The sequence below is a fragment of the Pagrus major genome, chromosome 4, assembly GCF_040436345.1.
Source record: "Pagrus major chromosome 4, Pma_NU_1.0".
NCBI lineage: Eukaryota > Metazoa > Chordata > Actinopteri > Spariformes > Sparidae > Pagrus > Pagrus major.
The window spans coordinates 36,130,358-36,153,952 of record NC_133218.1 but is presented as its reverse complement, the minus strand read 5'-3'; the positions used below and the strand labels follow the sequence as shown (position 1 = coordinate 36,153,952).

Sequence of the window (23,595 nt, the reverse complement as noted above, 5' to 3'; positions counted from 1 at the left end):
AAAGCAACATAACGTCAGCTTGTTCTTCTTTAAAGTCAAATGCAAAGTGTTTTTAGCCCCAGTTTAAGTATCGAACTATGATGCACATCTTACATTCCTGTGTAGCTGCCTCTCAGTTGCTCTGCAGACGCTCCGTCAACAATTATTTAAAAAAAATAGATCAGAGGAGAATCTGTTCTTCAGGTTTTATATGAACACATGAACAAATCTTTCTTTGGCTTTGGGCCTGAATTAAGAACCAAAACTGAAGCTGCCTCACTGTCAGGTTTAAAGGACAAAGTTCATCACTGAATATAAGAACGCAATTAAACTGTTTCTGTCTGTACGTTTGTAACTGTTAACACTAAACGACATAAAGCTCATGCTGTTATTATATAACTACAGCGTGGCCTCCATTCATTGTCATCCCAGCAGCAAGTTGAAGTTGGTACTGAAGTAATCCAAAAGTAACGGAAAGTAATCTACTTGAATATTGTGATACTTGTGATTAGTAACTGTATCGGAATACATTTATAAAGTAATCTTCCCAACGCTGTATACAAGCTGTCTCTAGTGGTACGCAGAGGAATTCCAGAATTTATTTTTTTTAATGAAATTAGTTAAAACATAGAGTTAAAACCATCAAAATACTGCAGAGTTATGAATTAGAATACTTAAATGTAATTTTAAAATAAATTTTGTCTTCTTGCTACGATGTCACGTTCATGCACGTCCTGCTCATACATCATCCATGACTAGTTATGAGCTTTACTCAAACTCTGATGGTGACATAGAAACTGGAAGTTAAATGAACGCTTCAAAAAACACAACAAACGTGACCCCAAACGTGAACTTTTGGGAGGAAAGTTGACAACATTTTTAAAACAGAGGCCCAACACTGTTGTAGTGTTTGGATGAGAAGAAATCTAAGACTCACACATGGTTTGACACCACTGCCATAAACGATCAGCCTGAATATTGAGTTATTTTCTTTGATTGCGTTCTGTTCAGTTCTTGTAAGCTACTGAAATCTCGAGCCCACAGTTCTTTAGTTTTGAGAAAGATTTGTTCATGATCAAAACTATCGACTGCCTGTCTGAGATCAGAGGACCGACAGGACTTTGTTGTTTAATGCAGGTTTTTTTTTTGTTCATAAGAACACAGATCATATCGGGATGTGTGCTTCTGCAGCAATACTACAGCAAATATCTATGATTCCTCCTCTGTTATAATATTAAAAATCTAAATACAGCCAAAAATTTAAAATTATACTAAAATTAAAGATAAAAATTCATAAATGTATCCACCGTTACACCTACGCACTGTAGTTCCAACATTATAGGGAGTGAGAGTTCACCCCCTCTGATCCCTTTGGCAATTCATACTGTAAATGTGTTTCCAAACCACAGTCAAGTCCTCGTTAGTGGTTCGTTAGAGTCCAGCCTGTGACATCAGGTCTTTATCCAGCACTGAGCCCTCTGATTGGTCCATCTCACAGCACTGTGAGTCTTTGACACTTGACCCCCGACTCCTGCGGCGCCCCGCGGGGAGGCTCGGAGTCATGTGGCCTCTTGTCCACATCGCGCCCTGTCCGCCTCCCTCCTGCCCGGCTCGTCACAGAGAGTGTCAGACGCTGACGGTGACGTGACGGGAGGACGCCGAGCGGCGTTTGATGCGTGCGCGGCGAGGTCTGGACTCAGACTGACAGCTGCACAGAGGGCCCAGCAGCAGCCAGAGGTAGAGGATCACACAGGCCCAGCAGGACGACATCTTCACCCAGAAGGTAGACCAGCTGCCGTGGGTGAAGGTGGTCTCCAACACTGCTGATTCATAGCTGGAGGAGGGGAATACAGTTAAACTCCAGGCTACTTCAGAAAGATAGAAAACAATTCAAGTGCTGAATGTAAAACCAGGAACTGTTGTTAACGAACCTGAACCAGTTGGTGAGGGTCATCATGACGTACAGCGAGGCCAGGAAGAAGACAAAATGGAAGAAGAAGTAGCTGTAGGCGACTCTCTGGGTCTCGTTGTGAATGACCTTCTGACAGCCTTTGTTCTCGTCGTCGATCACAAACTCCTCCTCGACTGAAAGAGACAAATTTATCAATGAATTTATGTTCTCAAAGACTCTCAAACCACTGAGGACAACACAGACAGTCATTAAGATAATCTGCCCATTCATTATTTTATATTGTGCAGCCAGATAAGATCCAGGACCCAGGATGTAGAGTTACAGTTAGAGATTGAATTGTCTGGAAACTGTAAACTTCATGATTCAACTGATTGCAGAACTGGCCAGGCTGATCCTGGATCTTAGGCGCTTTATTTATGCAAAAACACAAAACAAAGCATCTAAAAAGGAGACAGTTATGTAATGTTGGTACAAACCTTCCTCTTCCTCGGGGCAGCAGAAGCAGCAGGTAGCTTTCTGGAACTCATAACGGTAAACTTTGATCATCCAAAACGGGCCGAACACCTCTGCCAGGTAGGAGGCCTCGTTACTGAGGAGAAATTAGATTTGAACACATTTTCCTCTACAGACGTTAAAGTACAAAAAATTCTGTTATTGTGCTCGTGGGTCCAAAACTCACCATGCAAACAGCACGCAGCAGTACATGATGGCAGCTCCGATTATGGCCACAGCGTTGCCTTCATTCTGGATGCCATCTTGTCCCACACTGGGGTAACAGACGGTCATGTTCATGCCCTGATACACCACTGAGACAGAGAGGAAGACATCACGTTAGATTCATCAGTATCATTCAGGGGAAATGTATTTAATATCAGTTGGTTGCTGGTTTTTGTGGAAACAATCTGTTTGTGTCGCATCAGCAGAATAATCACAACACAAATAGATCTACAGTCCATATTACTGTGTAAACAAGACGTGTGATTTGCATCGCTACATAAAACACTGTTACTGTTACTGTTCATAGCTGTGTGCAGCGCTCGTGCAGACTTTGACTGCGTAGTACACGTTTGCTTTTTAAATGCCGGCCCCACAGAGACACATGGAGGTCAAGTGTTGTGTCACTTTCTTCATTCTTTCTCCTTCGCTTCATTTTCTGTGAAATTCCTTTCCTTCTTGTAAAAAAGGGGGCTCGGCGGCACTTTCCCCCTCTGGGACTCTCTCTTATAGACTCGCACTCTGGACAGAGCACTCGCACAAATATGTACTGTATGCTCACACATGCACATGCATGCATGTATGTGTGCTCTAACTCCCAAACACACACACACACACACACGCACACGCACACACACACACACCTCCATAGTTTAGTTTGAGCTGCTGTGGATTCCTGAGAGAAGTTAAGTGTTTGTGTGTTGTGGAGGGAAAAGGAACCTGAGCTCAGTGAAAACACTGGCTAATTACAGGACCCAGATTATATCGTACACACACACACACACACACACACACACACACACAGTCACAGTCACACACACACACACACACTTGGGTCAAGAGTCGTCAAGGGAGAGAGAACATGTCGTGCTCTTTGAGTTCTCTTTTCAATCGCACTGCAGACTAATTCTTCCTCTCAGAAACATACGGATTACTGTGAGTGTGTGTGTGTGTGTGTGTGTGTGTGTGTGTGTGTGTGTGTGTGTGTGTGTGTGTGTGTGTGTGTGTGTTTGTCATGGTGAGGTCATAGAGCAGAATAAGCCTTCCGGGGACAGACGAGGCTAACAAAGACCTTAAAAAGACAGTAACGGCGATGGATCTCTCTGTCTAACGTGCACACACGCACGCACACACACACACACACACACACACATGTAGACTTCCCCCTAGAACGTTACCGTGACAGGTGAGGATCCCCTGGACTAAAATAAATACTACAAATTGTGTGTGTGTGTGTGTGTGTGTGTGTGTGTGTGTGTGTGTGTGTGTGTGTGGATCACAGTCTGTGGTGAAAAGGTGTTTTTATAACAGACTCTGAGTGCATATTTTCTCAACAAGTTGCTACAATGTCCTGCACTGCCCCGGGACACACACCTACTGTACACACTCGTACTGTACAGTCACACACACACTTCGCCTCTGTGGCTAGCAGCGTGGTAAATACAGAGGAAATCACACAGAGAGGGGCATTAAAGGAAATACTACACCGAACGCTTACAGAGCGCTCAGTTTGGATTGAAAAAAAGGATCAAAACATAAAAAAAACACTCCTGATTTCATGTTTTGAGATTATTATTAGACAGCTTAGTTAATATAATATGTTGAATTGATCAAACTTTTGGTCTGTAAAACATTTAAAACCAGTCAAGAATGTGTTATAGGTCAAATTCAAAGGAAAAGCAACTAAATTCTCACATGGGAGAAATCGTAATCATTGAATTACATTGCGAGGCAGCTGGGTTCACAAGATTACGTGATCGTGTAATCTCGTAAATCCATTTTGCCAGGTTTCCTGTTTATACGCTTGTGGCCGAACGCACAGGCGTTGGACCAATCAGCGTCCTATGAGGAACTACTGGTAGCTACAGGCGTTGATTTTGATCCTCAGGAGGTTCGGTGGCTGCTGTAGCGTCAGTCCTGTCAAACGTGGAGAGTTTATTTCATTGAAAGAGCAAAGAACGACACTGAAGGCTTCCCTCGATGGAAAAGATGTGTTCATGTCGCTCTCCTACAGTTGATCTGATCTCATCCAAGACCGACAGCTGCCAATTTTACAAAAGGGAACACAGTACCAAGGTGGATTTCTTGCCAGGTTTGGTTCCCAACGTTAGTCAGCTAATAGGACCACTAATGACCGAACAAGCAAGCGCTAACTAATCTTGATACTGGATTCCCTGTCGTCAAAATGGTTGCAGTTGCTCTCTGTGTTTGTGTTCGGCTCCGACACCGGCTGTGTCACCTGGAGCCCGTAACCGCTTTTAGCTGTTACTTCAGCAACATCAGGAAACTCAGTAAAACACAGAGGGTTCAGGCAGAGCAGCCGGAGGGAAGACAACAGAAAATATGATCCAGTTTCACCCAAATCAGTGAATAAAGTTATAATTTTGCATTTTTCTTGTTTGTGTTTTTCGCTTAAAGTTTAGGATTGATGGATGGATGACTTGATATAACTGGTTGAAACTGTTTGCTTCAAGCTTACGTAAACACACGACATTTAGTTTTATAGGAAGAAGACATGACTGGATTTTGATTTAAAAAACACAAAGAAATTCATCTTTTTTGGGTCATTTTTTGACATATGTTGATAAATATGTGCATGACATGACTGTGGATGTGATCAAAATGGTTAAAAATGCATTTTTTAAATTTCAGCTTGACTTTAAAGTGCCTAAAAAAATACACAACCTCTGTTTTGTGTTTTTATCTTAAACCTCTTGTGTTATCTGACCTCCCCTTTCCTCGTTCTGGCACATGTGAATGATGTATTGCACATCAATCTGAGTGACGAGCTGTGTGAGAACACGTGTAACGACGGTGCCAGGCTGTATTCCTGTGTTATTATGTTGTCAATGGATCCATGAGGAATGTGAAACAAATATCCTTCAGTCTGCCCTCACCACAGGCCACCAGCCCAGCAGGCAGCATGTCAGAGCACATCTCATCCCAGATTATCTGCGTGCGGACGTGTGTGTGTGTGTGTGTGTGTATGTACGTATATTTGCATGTGTGCCATGAAGATGTAAACTCCGGATAAGACGGGGGGCCTCAGACAAGCCCCTGCACTCATGTCTCAGTCATGTGGAGGCTCTTTGTCTTACCTGGAGCCAACAGGTGAGTCATTATGATGAGAGTAAAGGCAAATTATGGAGGATTTTACCATGTGTGTGTGTGTGCGGGCTCTTCAGTATTAGGTCTAAGTAGGACAGGATCATGAGGTACAAACTTCACTAAACTTCACAATAAGAGGCTTTTATCTAGGGAGAGGTTCAGATTTCCATTTGGACAAATCGAGATGTAACTGGCTGCTGTTATCAGTCTGCATGTCTCACCACATGTTCCTCGTTTAATCAGCTCATAGAAAAACCTTGAAAATCTTTCAGCAGTGTATTAATGTTACAGGTGGAGCTGCCACTGAGCCTCTGCTCCGTGTTTGGTTGGTTAGCGTACCTTTCTCTGGCGGGCGGCTGGACAGCGCCGAGAACGTGAGGTACATGACGTAACAGCTGATGATGGAGGCTTGAAGGAGTCCAGACCGAGGCTGCTCTGCAGAGACAGAGAGAGGGAGGGTCAGGGTCAGGGCTAACACAGAGCAGCAGTAGCTAACGTTAGTTTAAAAATTGTAGTCCGCCTCTGAAGGTCCACAGAGCCCCTTTAAACACACAGTATGTCATTTCTGCCACTAAAAGGTTTCTAGTTTCTAGTTTGATGATGTCATGAAGTAGCGTAGGAAAATCTATCTGACGTGACTCAGGCACAAATCCAAACCCAACCAACATGGACGGTTCAAATCATCTGCCCCCTCGGGTGGTTGCCAGTTGGCACGAGCACCACAGTAGCTAACGTTGCTGACACTAGCTACTGTAGTGTTATTGTTGCTAATACTCGCTAATGTTAGGGTAGCACAATCTGCTGGGCGTATACTGTAGCACCCAGCAGTATTTTTCCAAAAATCTGGCAACTACCAAGACTGTTGATCGCTGACGAAACACAGACGCCAACAGAGTTATACTACTGGCTTACAAACCTTGTTAGAAGCTGGAACCAATAAAGATAAACAAAACAATCATTTTGAAATTATTGATTCATAAGCTCTGTAGAGCTTGTAGAAAATGTTGTCAATATGATCTTTAACATATTGGGGAAAAAAACGTCTAAACCTTCTACAACAACTTTGACAAAATGATCTACTGATGAAGATCATGTGATATGATCAACAGCCACTAAATGGACCTGAAGGTGAGATCGTTTTTGCAGATAAAAGGTTTCACCTGACAGCAGCCGTGTTCGGTGTATCAATGCCAAATCTCAATCTGCAAACTAACTAATATCTCCGGGTGTCAGAGCACCAATACTTTAGTAAATACTTGCACCTCTGTAAGCAGCTGCATGTTTCAATCATAAAACATGTGCAGACAAAACCGGCCTGCAGTCAACATTTAGTCTTTAAAGGGAGAAACAGCTAACATCAGCTTACATCTAATTATTATTATCTGCAGCAGCACCAGTTTCAACAGAAGGATGTTGGCGTGGCTGCAGATGGGCTAAGTGTTATTTCACCGCTGGAGACCGACGACAGACGTGTTTTCATCAACTCACTCTGCTTCACGCACGGTGTGACGGCTATGAAGGACATGAGGCCGCAGAGTCCCAGGTTGATCCACAGCAGGGCCTTGTTGAAGTGGCAGGCGATGGGGTGTGTGTAGTACTTGTACATGAAGGTGAAGGCCATGGTGGCGATAGTGTAGAAGAAGAGGGTGGCGCACATCACCGCCAGATACCAACGCTTGTTCTCCGCTGCTCCGGTCAACCTGAGAGAGGACAGAGGAAGAGGCTCTGAAACATTTTGAATGTTTTGGTTTATGTTTTTTAGTCCTGTGTGATATCACAGAAACCTGTTGGCGGTTTGAAGGAGAAACACTACACATGAAAACACTATTTTTTTTCATGCACTGGTCATTTTGGGCCTTCTTCTTTCAGACGAGTGGAAAGAAAACATCCAAAATACAGATTTAGGTGTTTATTTCAGTTCAGATTCTGCTCCTGAAATGTAGCTTCATATTCGAAAATACAAAAAAGTAATGCATGTACTGTAACTGACTGGGGTGTCATGTTTTAGCTGTTTCCTGTTTTATTTTGATGGATTCATCCTCATGTGTCTTATTCTGACTTCCCACTTCCTGTTTCTTTCGATTGCCCTATTAGCTTCACTCTTGTCTTATTAGTCTTCCCTCCTTTTGTATTTGTGTCTTTCCCTCTGTTTGTCAGTTTCTCCATTTCAGTCCTGCGTTCTCTGTTCCCCGGTCCAGTTTCATTTCTCGTGTTCCCGGTGCTTCTTTGGTTTGTACTAATTTTCTTCTGTTTTTGACTGCCAAAATCACCTTTGTTTTTAAAGCTCACTTTTGTTGTTTAACCTACCTGCCTCTGAGTTTTCCTGAGTTTGGGACACTTTTTGATGAACTTTAACATGGGGAAGTTTTATGGTGATATCCATTGAGTAAAATCCTATTCCCTGTCTTTTGTCTAAAATGTATGAAATTATGCAGTACATATATTTAAAGACTGAGCCAGAAATCTCCATTTCAACAGCACTTACATTCACCAAACTTTCTAGCTTCATGGTGCGTTTCATTGTACTCAGAACTCTGACAAAAACGATCTCAATGAAATGCTATTTTGCAGATTGTGTCTTAAATCGAGTGGAGGACGAGAGGATGAGCGACGCTGACGAGAGCAGCAGAAGACAAGGAGAGAGGCCAGTGTGTTTGATCCTAAGAAGGAAAGGAAGTTAAAAAGTATTGCGAGGGAACACAACAATAGTCTTAGAAAGTTCACGCCATGACCCTTGTGGGGCTCCGTAGACACTAAACAAACATATTTGGTAAGTTTTGAGTTTTTTGCAGTGTGTTTCTTACATAAAACTCCAGTCTGTGTGCTGCTGGATCAGACGTGTTGGCCTCAAAATCTGATATTTTCAAATCCAACAAGCTTTAATCTTATAACAGCTAAAAAAAACTTAAATATGAAAATAATTTTCTGCAACAGTACAGGGAGAAAGTTTTCTTTTTCTCAGAAAATACAGGAAACAATGAGACAAGTATTTCACTTTTTGTAACAATAAGATGGAAGAATGACTCTAAAATAAAAAAATTCACCACACGGGTCCAAAAACTGCAAACAACAAAAAATGTAAACCACAAACTGTGAAAACAAACGAAACAGAAACACAGCTCCAGATGTTGGGACGGTTAGGACAGATGTGGCTGAAGTCTGTCTATATGATTTACTCTGCTGGACAGAAGATGAATCCATCATCACAAGTGTGGAAGAGAAGAAGACTCTCTTCTCCAGATGTGAACCAGGCTGGAGTCTCGATGTGTAACACATCATCAACACCTCTGTTTTTACATCAACAGCTACAACCTCGCTCCATCCTTGATTTTGAATGACTGAGGCCGTTATACCTAATCATGATCTCATCACATGAACCTGTTTACCTGTGGAACGTTCCAAACAGGTGTTTTTGGATCATTCCACAGTTTTGACAGACTGTTGTTGCTCCTGTTCCAACTTGTTTAAAAAACGTGTTGCTAAAAATTCAGAAGAAGCATAAATTTATCAAAATCAGTGGAGTTGATTGCCTTCTGTGATATATAAATGATCATATTCTGTTTTATGTTTTACACAGCGTCCCAACTTTTTGGAATTGGGTTTTATTTTTTTATTATTTTGAATTATTTTTTGGCATTGTTTGTCAATGTGGACACAAACTATGGAGGCCATGGTCCAGCCCCTACACCACCAGGACACCCCGATGGTTTACTTAGCCTAAAAAGTAGAATGACTCCCGAAAGGATGTTTATTCTGCAGATACGAGACACTAACACGCCTTTTCTCCCCATTCCAGCCTCCCTCTCTGTCTGTTTACGTCTTCTTACGTCTTTTACGTCTTTGTTTCGTCTCGCTGCGTCTGCCGTGCGTGATGTGCTCTGATAGGTCGACATCAGTCTTGTGATGTTGGGAAGGTGGCGTGCGATGACGCCAAATAACAATAATCCATAATTATCCTCAAATGCATCAAACTAAAGTAACAAGCCTGTTTTGAAAATGTGAGGAGGAGAAAGTTCAGATATTTGTGTTCAGGTGTAGGGAATAAAAACTTGTACACATACCTGAAAAAAGTGTTTGTACCTAGTTACTTCCCACCTGTCTGTATAATGTACTCACTTTTGGTACTTTGAAATTTGAATCTAATAGTTTTACATCTTCATTTAAAGCTACTACAAGTAACTTTGATATTTCATTGATTTTGGAGGCCCCTGTGGGCAAAAGTGGTCGTGATTCCACCTCAAAATATAATGTAAATCAAAGAAAAATCTCCTCCTGCTTCTTTTTAACTGGCTAATTGTGGCGTGCAATGACGCAAAATAAAAATAATTCCCCTCAGATGCATTCAAGTCAAAGAAACAAGCCCATTTTGAAAATGTGAGGAGGAGAAAGTGTGTTTTGTGTACAGATGTAGGGAGGAGAAGTCAGAAGTTGTCAGAAAAATAAATACTCAAGTAAAGTACAGATTCCTGAAACATCTACTTAAGTACCTCTGCTGCAAAGTAACTAGTAATTAAAGTTATCAAATACTAAAAAGTACAATATTTGCCATCAAAATGTAGTGGTGCGGAAAATATAAAGAAAATACAATTAAAAGTGACATTTCATCGCTCCACTAAAGAATGTGGAGAAATGTGTCCACTTACTTTTGGTCACATAATTCAGGTATTTTTCATCAACACTACGTTTTATTTAGAGTGTTCAGAAAAGGTCATAAATCATCATATATATATATATATATATATATATATATATATATATATATATATATATAATACATATGACACGCTCACTCACCAGTTCTTGTTCCAGGTGTGTGCAAAAGCTGTGATGAGGATGAGTTGGATGAGGATGAAGGCAAATCCTCCCACCACACCGACATAATGCCAGGCTGAGAGAGGGGGGGAGAAAAAAAGGAGAAGCATGATCCATACAGTTTGATTTATCTCAGGGAAGTGAGGAGGCACAAACAGAGGGAAAGAAAAGCAGGAGAGAGCGAGCTGTAAATCACCGAGCGGCTGTCATATCAGGTGTGTATCTGCAACAGATTTATTGTTCACAAACAAAGTGAGATTCAGCTGCAGAGATTTATGGTCCAATAATTCACAGCAGAGAGACAACCTGAGGCGAGCTGTCAGGAGAAGGTCTCTGCTGCCCTCTGGCAGGAGGAGGAGGGAGGTGCACCACCAACAACAACATCATCATCATCACATTCAGGAAACAGTTTCTCACCGTGGAGGAAGGACTCTGTGGGGATGAAGAAGGCAGCGGTGCACATCCCGAGCAGCGTGATGAACTTCAGGAACCAGAAGCTGCAGGTCGACACGAGGAGAGATGAAACAGTTCACAGTTAAGCTTAAATCTAAAAACAGAAACTTCAACTAATATCTTCTCTGTTACTGGAATTTGCATTAATTTATTAACTCTTGTGTTACTTTTCTTCAGGATCTTTTGTTTTGCTTCTTCTCTCCATGCACATACGTCTGTGGGTAACCTTTCCTTAAGTTAACCTCTCTGCAAGTCACATTTCCTTGTTTTATATTCAATTATTTAAAGGTGCAATAAGCGATTCTAACACATCCTCATTTCTAGACCACTTAATAGGTTGATTTCCCAAAACCACATATATCACTGTTCCCAAAACACCATGACGGTTGCAGCAAAGATTTCAAAAGTAACAACAACAAAAGATCCAAGGACTGGAGACATTCTGGTGACATTTAAAGTCGAAAATATCAAATAATATGTAAAATGCAGCGTTTTCATGTCATTCCCATCATTCATTGGGCCGGTGTCAGTTATTGAAAATCCGGGAATGCAACTCAACAATCGACAACTGTATGCTGCATTCATGTGCTCCTCGTTCTTCCGACTCCAGTGCGTCAAGTCGGAGTGTCGGAGCAACATGGAAGATGTTTTGCATTTTATCGCGACAGTTTCAACAAGACATTAACAGCTGTTTCTTGGATTTGAGTGACAAGGAAGAAAATGGATCATCATCATCATCTAAACCATGAAATATATTTCATGAATATGCATGTTTACATTCAGCCCAATTTTTACTATCGTCCACCATGTTTCAGCGTCATATGACGTTGACTCGGCAACTTGTGTACCGAGATTTTCTCAGACTTTCCGAGCTGCTGAATTTTTCCATGTCGTTTTTTCCAATTTTTCCGATGCCACATGAACGTACTATTACTTACTGTACCTTTAAAGCAACATTATGTAGAAATTGTCATTTTGTGTGATTTTGTGTGACCCTCTCACTGAAGTTACACAGTGCAGAAAAAAGTGATAGAGACACCGTTCAACTTATTACAACACTGAACCATCAACATGATGTTAAAGCTGTTATTTTTGAAACTGGCACTTTGAGATTATCTCTACTGTGTAAAGTCCAAATACAGCATCAAACAAATTTACCATAATACACCATACATGCTAAATGTTGCACATTTTCAATATATATGTAAACATTTAGATTTTAAATTGGTATCAACAGCTCAGTCTGCACGATCATGTGACTGTCTGGTCTATAAGAGAACATACGAGGTCACTGGGTCGCTCCCTACAGACCATTAAGAGCTGTAACCTTTGCCAAAGACCCTGAAGCCTTTCATTGTGGCACCAGTAAGACTCTTGTGAGTAGATTAATACCAGAGAGGAGCAGCAGCAGCAATCCAGCCGGTCAAATCCTAATCTGAGCCACGTCACCGCTCTAATCTACTGTGCTGCAATGGAAAGTGTGGCAATAAAGAGCTTTAAATGGAGCAGCGGGCCAGCTCAGGTGAGAGAAACACCTAAAGGCTGCAGTGGAGTATTTAAAGATGTGAGTATTTCAGGAGAGGTGTGGGAACATTTGTGGCTACGATCAGATCCAGTCAGATTTTTTTGGGGCAATGTTTTGGGTTGATTGTAGATTTTTGGTGAGCCCTTCACACTGTTCATGTGCAAGTACAAAAGTCCCGGAGACTGACCCGTTGTGTATGAGCGCTCTGAAGTCCTGACTGGACTTCACGTCTATTAGGAAGATCGCCATCATCAGGTAGAAACAGGAAGTGCCAAAGCAGACTCTGTAGACCGCCGAGTAGCCGACCAGCATCTCACAGTGGCCTCCGCCGTGCGCCTGGTCACACACCATGTTGAAGAAAGGCACCTGAAACACACACACATCACATTTTATTTACCGCAAGTACCAAAAGTTAAAGTACTAATTATACAGATTGACCCATATTAATTACTTGTTATACAGTTTGGACAGAGGTTGGAAGTAACTAAGTACAAATACTTTGTTTCTGTACTTCAGTAGATGTTTCAGGTGTCTATACTTTACTTGAGTATTTATTTTTCTGGCAGTTTCTGACTTTTCCTCAACACAAATACTCTGAGTACATTTCAGAGCCTGTACTTTATTAGTAATAGTGTTTTTAATTAGCAATAAGCAGCAAATAAACCTCAAAATTCTACTTTACTTGAGTAAATGTATTTAGTTACTTTTCCACCCCAGCCAAATAATTGCACATTTCTCTTGCAGGAGTTTATTGGTGGTGATATTTCAGTGGATTTCTTTGATTTGTGGCCATGTTTCGCTCTACAGTCCGTCATCGTGGAGGATCAGATCATGCACTCACATTTTCCCTGACGAGCTCGGAGACGGTGCGGGACAGCATGAGGCAGGAGACGGCGCAGCTCATGATGTGGAAGAGGGTGTACATGACCCGCGTGCTGGTGGAGGATTTGACCGGAGGACAGAAGGCACAGCAGAGCGAGCAGGGAGCCGGTCCACAGCAACAGCATATCTGAGGAGGAGAGGACGGAGGCAGCTCAGCATCCACACAAACACAACAACAGGAGACACACCTTCAACAGGAGAGGAGGTCTGATGAGTCAAACACAACCAAGAGGCCAAGATTAGAAAAATAGACTTATTTATTTAATACTGATATATAAAAGAGGATATGGGTCACTGTTAAAACATTTAGTTTTTGAGTTTTTCTCAGAATTCTGATTATAACAACAGAACTAAAAAATGTTTTACAGTGACCCTAATCCTCTTTTATATCAGTATTAAATAAATAAGTTTATTTTCCTAATCCTGACCTCTTCTATTGTACGTGCACATTGTGCGTCAGCTAAAACATATTGCAAAAAGAAAAAAGATGATCCATCACCCATCACATGTGATGTATGAGGTTGGATGTCGTGTCACAGGATGTAATACAGGCTAATAATCATAATAATACATTTATATAGCACTTTTTCTTTAGATTACAAAGTGCTGTACAGAAAGGAACAGTACACACAAAGCAAAAACTAATTTAAAAAACTTTGATTGATAACACATTTTATTATTATTTTAAGTGCTGATTTCTTTTGCTGATTTTTTATTTTGTTTTTTTACATTTAAAAGAGGCTCTGCTGAACCTCTGTGTTGTGTTGGAAGCCGGTCGTTAGTTTATGTCAGTGGACTAAACTTCTAATGATGGGGGATGATGCCTGAATTTTTATTTTTGGTTGAACTGTTCCTTAAAGTCTCAAATTAGCTTCTGCTGAACTTTAGGATGCATTTTTATAGAAAGAGGACTGTAGATTTTTTCCGCCTCTATCATTGTTGCATGTTGTCTCTCTCTCTTCCCATGTTTTGCAGTCGCTCTGCATGTTGATTGTCAAATGAATGCAAAATGCTTCAAGGTGCAATGTTTAAAAGTGACAATCTGTCGAAGGTCGCTCTGAACAGACAGAGGGCAGCCTATCAGCAGAGCAACCGCTAATTACTGCTAACTGTAGCTGCCATCAAGTTCGCTCAGTTAGCCGTGCAGCCAGCGATTCAGAGAGATCTGTTTTTATGAGACAAGACAGGCGGGGGTTAGCTGATTAGCATGCTAACATCAGTAGACATTTCTGCAACACAACACATAAATGTGTTTTACATGACATCAAATCTATTGATTTTTTCACATTCTGTTTGTTGATGTCTGATGTTTTAAATTCTGACATGTTGCACCGATTAAAAGCAACAAACAGATCAAATAATCTGCACTGTGGCTCTGAAAGGGAAAGGTTCCCATCACAACGCGCTGCAAACACCGCCCGGGCAGTTTGAGATTGTGATTGAGTCGTGGAGTTCAAACTCAAGCTGTCTGAAGACTTTTGGAGGTCAGTGTCTGGCAGCGCGGGGGTCGGCGGCAGATTAATCTGACGAGTCCAGCGGCATCTGGCTGGTTCTGATTCTGATAAATCAGGGCTGTGGCGGACGACTGGACGTAAGCCCATCACCGCTGATCCTGAACTAAATCTAAGGAGGCAAAACGTGCACGCACATCTGTCTGGTGCTTCAGTCAACTCCTGCAGATTACAGTCTGGAGGTCTGTCTGCATTATCAGGGCAACGACGTCGCGTACGGGACAGGAGAGATGGATTCAGCCGCTCACATGTGGTGGTATTCTCCTGCCTCACTCTGTCAGATCATGTTTAATATCTATGAATAACCACATGATGTAACACGCCAAAGTAAAACTCAATTCTTTGAGCCTGCATCGTATTTATGAATGCATGACTGAATGCCGGCGCAGTGAATGCAGATGTATTATTTCTCATCACGTGCAGGTCGTGATCTGATGGATAATGCAGAGAAGATAATCCAGCATCTTCTCATTGAATCGAAGACTGAATAAAAATAGAGCTTTAATCGCGTACAGTAGCTCAAAAAATGATTTGATCCTGGAACAGATGAAACAAGATTAAAGGGACAGTTTGTCCAAATTCTGCCGTTGACTGCTCACACTGCCCCGATCAGAACCTTCAGCTTCTTTCTCAGGTCGTTATTGTGACTCCAATCTCAAAATCTTACAAAGGTTCACACACCGATCTATAAATGTACTTATGTTTGTTAATGGTTTTACTGTTCTTTTCTCCTTGTTTTAAAGGAGACCTATTATGCTTATGTTTTTTTTCTTTCCGTCAGAGTTTTATATGATAAAATCTTGAAGGTTAAAAAAGGTCAAAGTCCGCACCAACAGAAGCTCCTCTCTCCCACAGAAAACACAGCTCCTCAAATGCCTCGTCAGTAGTCCCGCCTGTAATTCAGTGACTTTGTGACATCACACTACGTCACACAGACATATTCGCAGAAATAATACTAGTTTGGCACGTAAGAATTGATTAGCACAGCTGCTCTGTTGTTGTTAGCACTGCTGTCTCAGGCGTGTGTGAGCTGACCAATCAGAGCTGACTGGGTATTTAGAAGGGGGTGGGGCCTTAAAGAGACAGGAGCTAAAACAGAGCGTTTCAGACGGAGCTGCAGCACTTGTGAAAATGTGAGTAAAAGGCTACAGAAACCCTGAATCACCCCAGAAAATAACCTACTTTCTAAACCGAACGGACGCTGCCAACATCGCTCACCATGCACGACTTAAAAAGATTAAACACATGAGATTTTGTTGGATGCAGTATATAGACCAATGCTTTATTTGCGTGTTTCCAACCGAGAATGAATCACTGAGTATTCAACCTTTCAGTTTAAAGATGGCCTCCTTATTCCACAAATCCTGAATCAAATCATTTTTTATTAATCTCCCATTTATAGGCCCTGTGGCTGGATGTCCACTCAGAGATATTAGTGGCAAATAATACAATTTCTTTTGAATAAATTCTGCTTTTAAGAGATGAAACAAACCATTTCATTTGCTGGATTTGCTGCTTCAATTTGTCACAATAAAACAAACAAAAACTAAACATAAAAGTCAAAATCTGCTGTTTTGAAAGTGTAAATCTTTATGCATCCGTCTCTCAGACAGCCAGGTGTTTTATGACCGCACTCAGCACTGCACATGTCTGTCCTCTGGCCTAGTTTAATACAGGATTAATAGGCACAGAGTAGAGATGTTGCAGTAAGCGAGCGGGCTCTAAACCCGGTATAAACACAGAGTAATCTACTGTGGTTAAAAGTGTCGACTGAGTTCAAATGAATGCAGAATACAGTAAATATAGGTCAAACAGCAGCATGTTTGGTCTGATGTGAAGATGAAGTGTTGAGGAATAATAGCTGAACAGAGCATCCTTCATCTTTTAACTCCTGTGATTCAGCATTAATTCAGACAGCTTTTAAAATCAGGAACGTTATTTTGCAGACGAGGACTCAATCCGTCTGTTTGTTTGTCTGTCGATGATTAAAGGATCTCCTGCATGTTTCCGAGAAGCTAATCTGAGAGCTAATCTTGCATGAATCACATTCTGCATAATGCACCAGTGATCCACATTCACCTTTCATCATACCGCCATGGCTTTGTGCGTATTAATGTCGTACAGTGTTATAATGTTTACTGATTGATTCAAACAGTCGGTATTAATGAAGGTTGAAACAGAAAGTATTTTTTATGGAACTTTTGCAGGAAGTAACTAAATACAAATACTTTCACTGTACTTAAGTAGATGTTTCAGGTGTCTGTACTTTACTTGAGTATTTATTTACGTGACATTTTTTGACTTTCCCTCCCGACATCTGAACACAAATATCTGAACTTTGTCCCCCTTACATTTTCAAAAAGTTGCAATTGAGGATAATTATGGATTATTTTTTATTTGGTGTCATCGCACGCATCGGACGCTTTACCAACCCAACATGTGGCTATTTGACGTCCTGGGAATGAGACTCAATTCAATGAGGAAACAATGTGTGGACGTTTGCTATTGCAAAGGTCATATTATCATATTATCTGCATTTATCTTTTGTATCTAGAGTTGTCAATATTTTTAATATTATGGTCAGATTTTAACCTTTAGCTTAGGTTGCCTTCATTTAGACCTCTTCAGTTCTGTTCTTATTTTACTTGATTGTTCTGACACCTGTAGCAAAATAAATTCTTCATTTGTATGTACTTGTGCTGTATAATATAATGAAAATAGCTTAGAAATGTTGAAGAAGTCTGAGGCACTCAAGAGAGTGACGAGTTAAAAAGCCTTTAATATCTCATGGCAATTGAATCGTAACAGTAAAAACACCCCTGCGTGTTTCAGCCATTAAAGCCTCCATCAGGACGTCTTGATGGAAACAGCATGTTGTCATGAAAATAGGAAATGTTGTTTTAATTCACACCTGATGCTTCACAAAAAAGCTTTTGCAGAACGGTGGCCAAAAAAATGGTAACTGACAGGATAACAACACTTGCTCTTCATTTCCCATGATTCTCTGGATTCTTTAACGACATCATCAACAGGTGACCTGACTGAGAGGAATGGACAGGTAACAACAAACATGTTTCCTGGAGACGTATGATTGATTGATTGATTGATGATTTTGAGGTACTTGTACTTTAGTGGAGTATTTCTGTTTTCCCCTTTAACACCTCCACTCCACTACATTTTGGAGGCAAACATTATACTTTTTACTCCACTGCATTCATTTGATAACTTTAGTTACTAGTTACTTTGCAGATTACATGCTGCATCAGATCTAAAGCATCCATGATCACAGCTTGTTGCAATTTGGTCGCCATTTATCCAAGAAATACTGTGCTTTGGACTAAATATGTTACTGAAATAGATCTACTGGACATTTAGGAATAAAAGAAGACAACTGAAGACCCAGAGCCTTCATCTGGGAGTTGTTTCTCAGCCAGCTCCTTTGTTTGTTCGTTGATTAAACCTTTCTGATGTGGCTTTAACTTGAAATGGTTTGCTTTGACCGAATCACAAGAATCTAAGCTTTCTAATGACCTTTGGCATGACTGTACACTTAAATTGAGGTGTTAGCATATTCAATCAGCTGTGGTTGTATTGTCTGGCTTAGCAGCCATGCTTACAGCAAGCTAACGTTTAAAAATTAGTGCTAAACACAAAGTACAGGTGGGGCTGATGGGGATTAATATGTCCTGCAGGTATTTAGTCACAAACCGAGTATTTGACTGATGATGGCGAGAGAGTTATTACAATTCATCCTGAGAGGAACGTGAAAGTCTGAACCAAATATCTACTATTAGATGGATTGCCATAATCCATCTAATAGTAGATAATTCTCTCAAAACCACAAATGAGCAGCTGGGTTAGCTAAAAGGAAATGTCAGGAGCTCACTAAAGGCAGTTCATCCGAATGCCAAACAAAGTTTCTTGGCATTTCATTCAGTAGTTGTTCAAATATTTCAGTCTCGCCCAGCGTGGTGGTCCCGTACAGCCACACAGGTAGTGTTCCTAACAGGTATCATGTGTGTCACAGCCTGATATATCTTCTTCCTCTGAGCCACAGAGCTCCATTGTTGTCCAAAATCTATTAAACCACATCAGTGAGCCTCACTGTTGTTCCTTCATCACCATGAACACGCACACTGCTGTCAATTTTGACTCCCACACACGCCATCCTGCTGCCAAAAATACTCACTAGAGCACCGAGGGTGTTTTCATCCACCTCTGAAAATAGACCCGAACAAATCAACCATATAAGTTCCCTCCACTGGCTGACAAGTTACCTAAATGTTTTCTGGAACACAGTTTAGGGAAGTCACAGATACACATCCCAACTCACTCTCTGACCGGACAAACATCTCTCAGCCCAGGCTCCAGGATATAACGTTAGCAGTTAACGTTTCTGCAAACCACACACACGTCTGAGGTTGACATCTGTACCAAACGTGTCATATCACCTTCACATTATAGGCTTATTAGCTGACTTTCACATCAGCAGGTGGAGGAGACAGAGGTGGAGTTATTAAAAGACAACAAGACTGCCAAACGACCGACTGGAGTTTGAGTTGCACCACTGGATATTTTTAAGGACACCTGCGGACATTTCCAGCTGTTTTTCATTAGAAGTCGGACCTCCATCATCTCCGTCAGCGATCGTGGCGACCAAAACAGTTTCTTTAAGCCAAACCGTGATGTTTTCCTAACCCTAACCAAGTGGTCTCTGTGTGTTGAGCATAAACATAGAGAAATAAATAGAACATTTAACTTAAACAAACACAAAGTCGCAACATAAAGAAACGTTCAGTTTGAATTTATCTGTGGTTTTGCAGAAATGTATTTAGCTTAACATTTCTTCTGTCAGTTGGGTTACTAAATGTTCTGGTTACTTAAATTTCTGATGCTTTGGCCGATCACTTCGTAAATGATGATGCAATATTAGAGACTTTTCTTCCCAACAATGTTAAAAAGCACCTTCTCCTTATCATCAATACATCATTAGTGATAATAAATATGATAAAAATACTTATACAAAACTTATACAAAACACTGAAAGGGGATATTTAGCGTAACAAGTACTTTAACTTTTGATACTTTGGGTTTATCTTTTTTTATTCTTTACTTTTACTTAAATATATGATTAACTCCCCCTGTTGTATTGTTATTAATAAAAATCAACTCAAGAGTAAAAATATAATCATCTACTTAAAAAAATCAACTCTAAACAACCTGTAAAAACTTCAACCTCCAGCTGCACTCACTGCCTCCTGTCAGCTCTCACCTGATAGGCCACCATGTTGAGGAAGTAGTTGTAGACGCCGCTGTGGTTCATCCCCTGAGTGGCCGACATCGTGCCCCTAAACTGCTTCTCCTCGGCCACCACCACTCTACATTTGGCCATGAATTTCCTGCACAAACAGGTTTTCCTCAGCAAGCCTGCAAAGATGGCATCCTCACATCCCCAGAGAGGCCAGAACACAACTTCCTCTGACTGTCCTGGTAGGAAATGAAAAGTAAGAAAGTCCAGCAGGTTGTCCCTATACCCTCCTTATGCTGGATTAGCGGTAAATCTGGTCCGGCTGGGCTCCCTGCAGCCGAGAGCCTCAGCATGAGCACCCCTTCAGCTGCTCTCGGTCCAGCCTCACAGGGGAATAACTTGTTTTTTTGCCCATATCCTGCGTGCTTTGGCTCTGCGGCTGTGTTGGGTGCTGCCAGAAAAGAAGGAGAGGTGGTGGCGAATGCCCGGTGCCCTCCCCCATCCTCCCCCTCGTCCTACCCGCTCAGATTAGGCAGAGAGTCTGTGAGGGGAGGAGGGGTGAGTAGGAGGAGGTCGACAGGGACCATGTGTCAGTCCCATCTGTCCCTCCCTCCCTTCCCTTCCCCCAGCGCTGCACAAACCTCCCGGTACAATGGGATTGGGCAACACTCCTTGTGTTTAATCCAGATTTGCAAAATTAAACAATTAAATGATTTGATCTGTGGATGCTGATGTGTGACACCTCACAGCCTCCCACCTCCTCAGACCCCCTCAGACCCCCGTCAGACCCCCGTCAGACCTCATCCCAGTCTGAGCGTCCCTCACGGAAAGAGGCCGCGTCCATAATCCCAACAAGTTATCATGAGTGCTGCATTACGACCCAGAAAACAGTGAATTGGGACGGACTGGAGGCAGCGCTGTCTGTGATGGAGTCAACAAAGGCCGGCTGCATTAGGAGACGCGCTCACGGCTTAATGATAAACAGGCCGATGGATTTTTTGGGCTCTAATGGAACAACGAGAGGGGAACAGGCAGAGAATAAAAGCTGATAAAACATTTTAGCTTTCAATTGATCTGCACTTTTAATCCACTATTATCAGACATGGTCAGTGTGTAACGTTTGCTTCTTTACATCAGATTTAGAGGTAGACATTTTTGGACCTGGCCTGTATTGAGGTCCGTCTGTGTGCCTCTCATTCTTATTGCTTGTTCACATTTCTAAATCTGACATTTAACTTGCTTTTATAGGATTTTTAAGCACTTTTCAGTTTCGTTTAAGACCTATTTTAAGACGTATTTGTCCTCCGCCCAGGAAGTTATGTTTACACCTGTTGCCCGTTTGGTGGTTTTGTTGGTTTGTCAGCAGGATCACACAAAAACTACTGAACGGATTTCCACGAAACTTGGATGGAGGACGGGTCTCGGCCCAGAATAGACCCCGTTAAATTTTGCTGCAGATCCGGATAAAGGGACTGGTGTTTTTCAACATTTTTGTTAATTTCTCAGGGAATAATGCATGGATCTGTTTTAGTTGTTATTTGATTAGGCTTGATTGAATTAAAGAGGACTTTTGGGCCTTGGTGGAGGTATGCACTCTACTGACTGCCTAGTTCTTTCTATGCAAATACATTTTGAAACTCTAACAAACTGTTTTCTTAAAAGAAGAGGATCAATTCAATGAGGTGAAATTCAGATTTGTTGGTTACACCTCTCTTGATAATCAAAGCAAAATTAGAAATGTTTTCATTCCTTCAACATTTGTCTGTTAAAACACTGAATAGCTCTATTATTCCTGTAAAGAACTCAGAAACACTCAGGTTGTTGTCTGTGCGTCGCAGCAGCAGTGAAATGAAACGACGTGTCTTGTATCTGGTGAAAAAGCGCTGAGTGCACGATGAGAGAGTCAGATTGGATTTAGGTTAGTGTGCAGGGCGGAGCGCCAGGATAATCTGGTCGTTGTTCGGCCTCCTCTCCGTCAGGATGACCTTCACCGGCCCAGACAGGACGTTGGCAGCTGCGTACTGTTAGACTCTCTGAACCGCCACAGACCGGCGTCACTGAGCCACAGACTGTCCAATCAAACTGCAGTGATTTGTCGCTGTGCTGCATCTCACCTGGTTACACGACTTCTCCTTCATAGAGCTCCAATATATAATGTTTCTACCACATTAAATGAAACATTTAGATTACTCACTTAAAGTTGTATTTTTACTTAAGTACTTAGGTTCATGTACTTTAGTTGAGTATTCTTTTTTTATTCCACTTTTTACTTATAAAATACTGTTTGTTCTTTTATCTGGCAGCTTTAGTTACTTAACAAATTAAGATTTTTGCAAATAAAACACACAAGGAGATCATGAAATATGACATTTTGTTATAAACTTAACTACCCAACAGTTTATAAAAGGTTACTCCATAAATCATTCAATCGACAAAAGAAAATTAATTGGCAAGTATTTTGTTGAGTCGTTTATTTTTGGCTCCATGTTCACAGTTGTGAAGATTTGCTTCTTCTGCTTTAAATAACTTTAATATTTTTGTAATAATGTTGAGGTTCGGCTTAAACAAACATTGTGAAGGTGTCACTTTGAGGCTCAGGGCAGAAGTTTTATAAACCAAACAGTCAACAGAGAAAATAATCAGCAGATGAATCCAGACTGAAAACAATCATTAGTTGTAGTCCTACACAAAACAAGTTAAAATGAGCTCCACCTCAGTAAAATCCTGCTTTTAATGCATGAAAATAATATAATGAGATTGTATACGATAGTAGATTTTACTGCTTTGAGCTCTGCTGATTGTACTTGCATACTTTTACACAAATGTTATTTTCAGTGCAGCAGTTTAACAGCGTGGTATTAGTTATCTTACGTACATAAAGGATCTGAATACTTCACAGCTGTGAAGAAACAGCAGCTTTTGTCTCAGAGATAAAACACTTAATGATTTTTACAAACTGTTGTCGTGCAAAGCCTTAATCTGCATACATGTAGGTCTGCTGTCAACTTTGTTAGTACTAAGGGGTGTCGCTGAGAATAACCGTGATATTCAAAAAATGAAATATTGATATTGTGTCAATAACAGACATATTATAATATCGTGTAAATAATCCAGGGCTTCGTTAATCATTTCCGTTTCTTTCCGCTCTCACTTTGCTCTACTAGATGGCGGTAATGTACCTTTCCAACCGCACATGCAACAAAAAAAGAAGAAGAGCTGCACAAAATCATGTCGAAACAGCAGACAGTCATGGTTTCGTAGACTCTCTCACCTCCCTGCACTCGTCTAACGAGTTATTCATTTGACAAAACACAAAATAAACAAAGTTGAATATCACGATATATATATACTATATATCACGATAATATCGTTATCATGAATTCTTTTGGCCACGATAATCGTCCAGTGAAAATCTGATGTCATCCAGCCCGAGTTAGTAAATCTTTGTTGT

General features: G+C 41.1%; 1 protein-coding gene across 1 annotated transcript; it reads right to left on the bottom strand.

The window, feature by feature from the left end:
- Positions 1-1,605: 1,605 nt before the first annotated feature.
- serinc4 (serine incorporator 4) lies at positions 1,606-20,288 on the bottom strand. The gene is made up of 11 exons (XM_073465115.1): positions 20,169-20,288; positions 13,345-13,512; positions 12,691-12,869; positions 10,943-11,022; positions 10,508-10,601; positions 7,202-7,413; positions 6,053-6,148; positions 2,571-2,697; positions 2,368-2,480; positions 1,911-2,064; positions 1,606-1,813 (listed from the first exon to the last, which is right to left on the bottom strand). Exons 1-11 carry the CDS (start codon positions 20,286-20,288, stop codon positions 1,606-1,608), a joined length of 1,551 nt encoding a protein of 516 aa, XP_073321216.1.
- Positions 20,289-23,595: the final 3,307 nt, after the last annotated feature.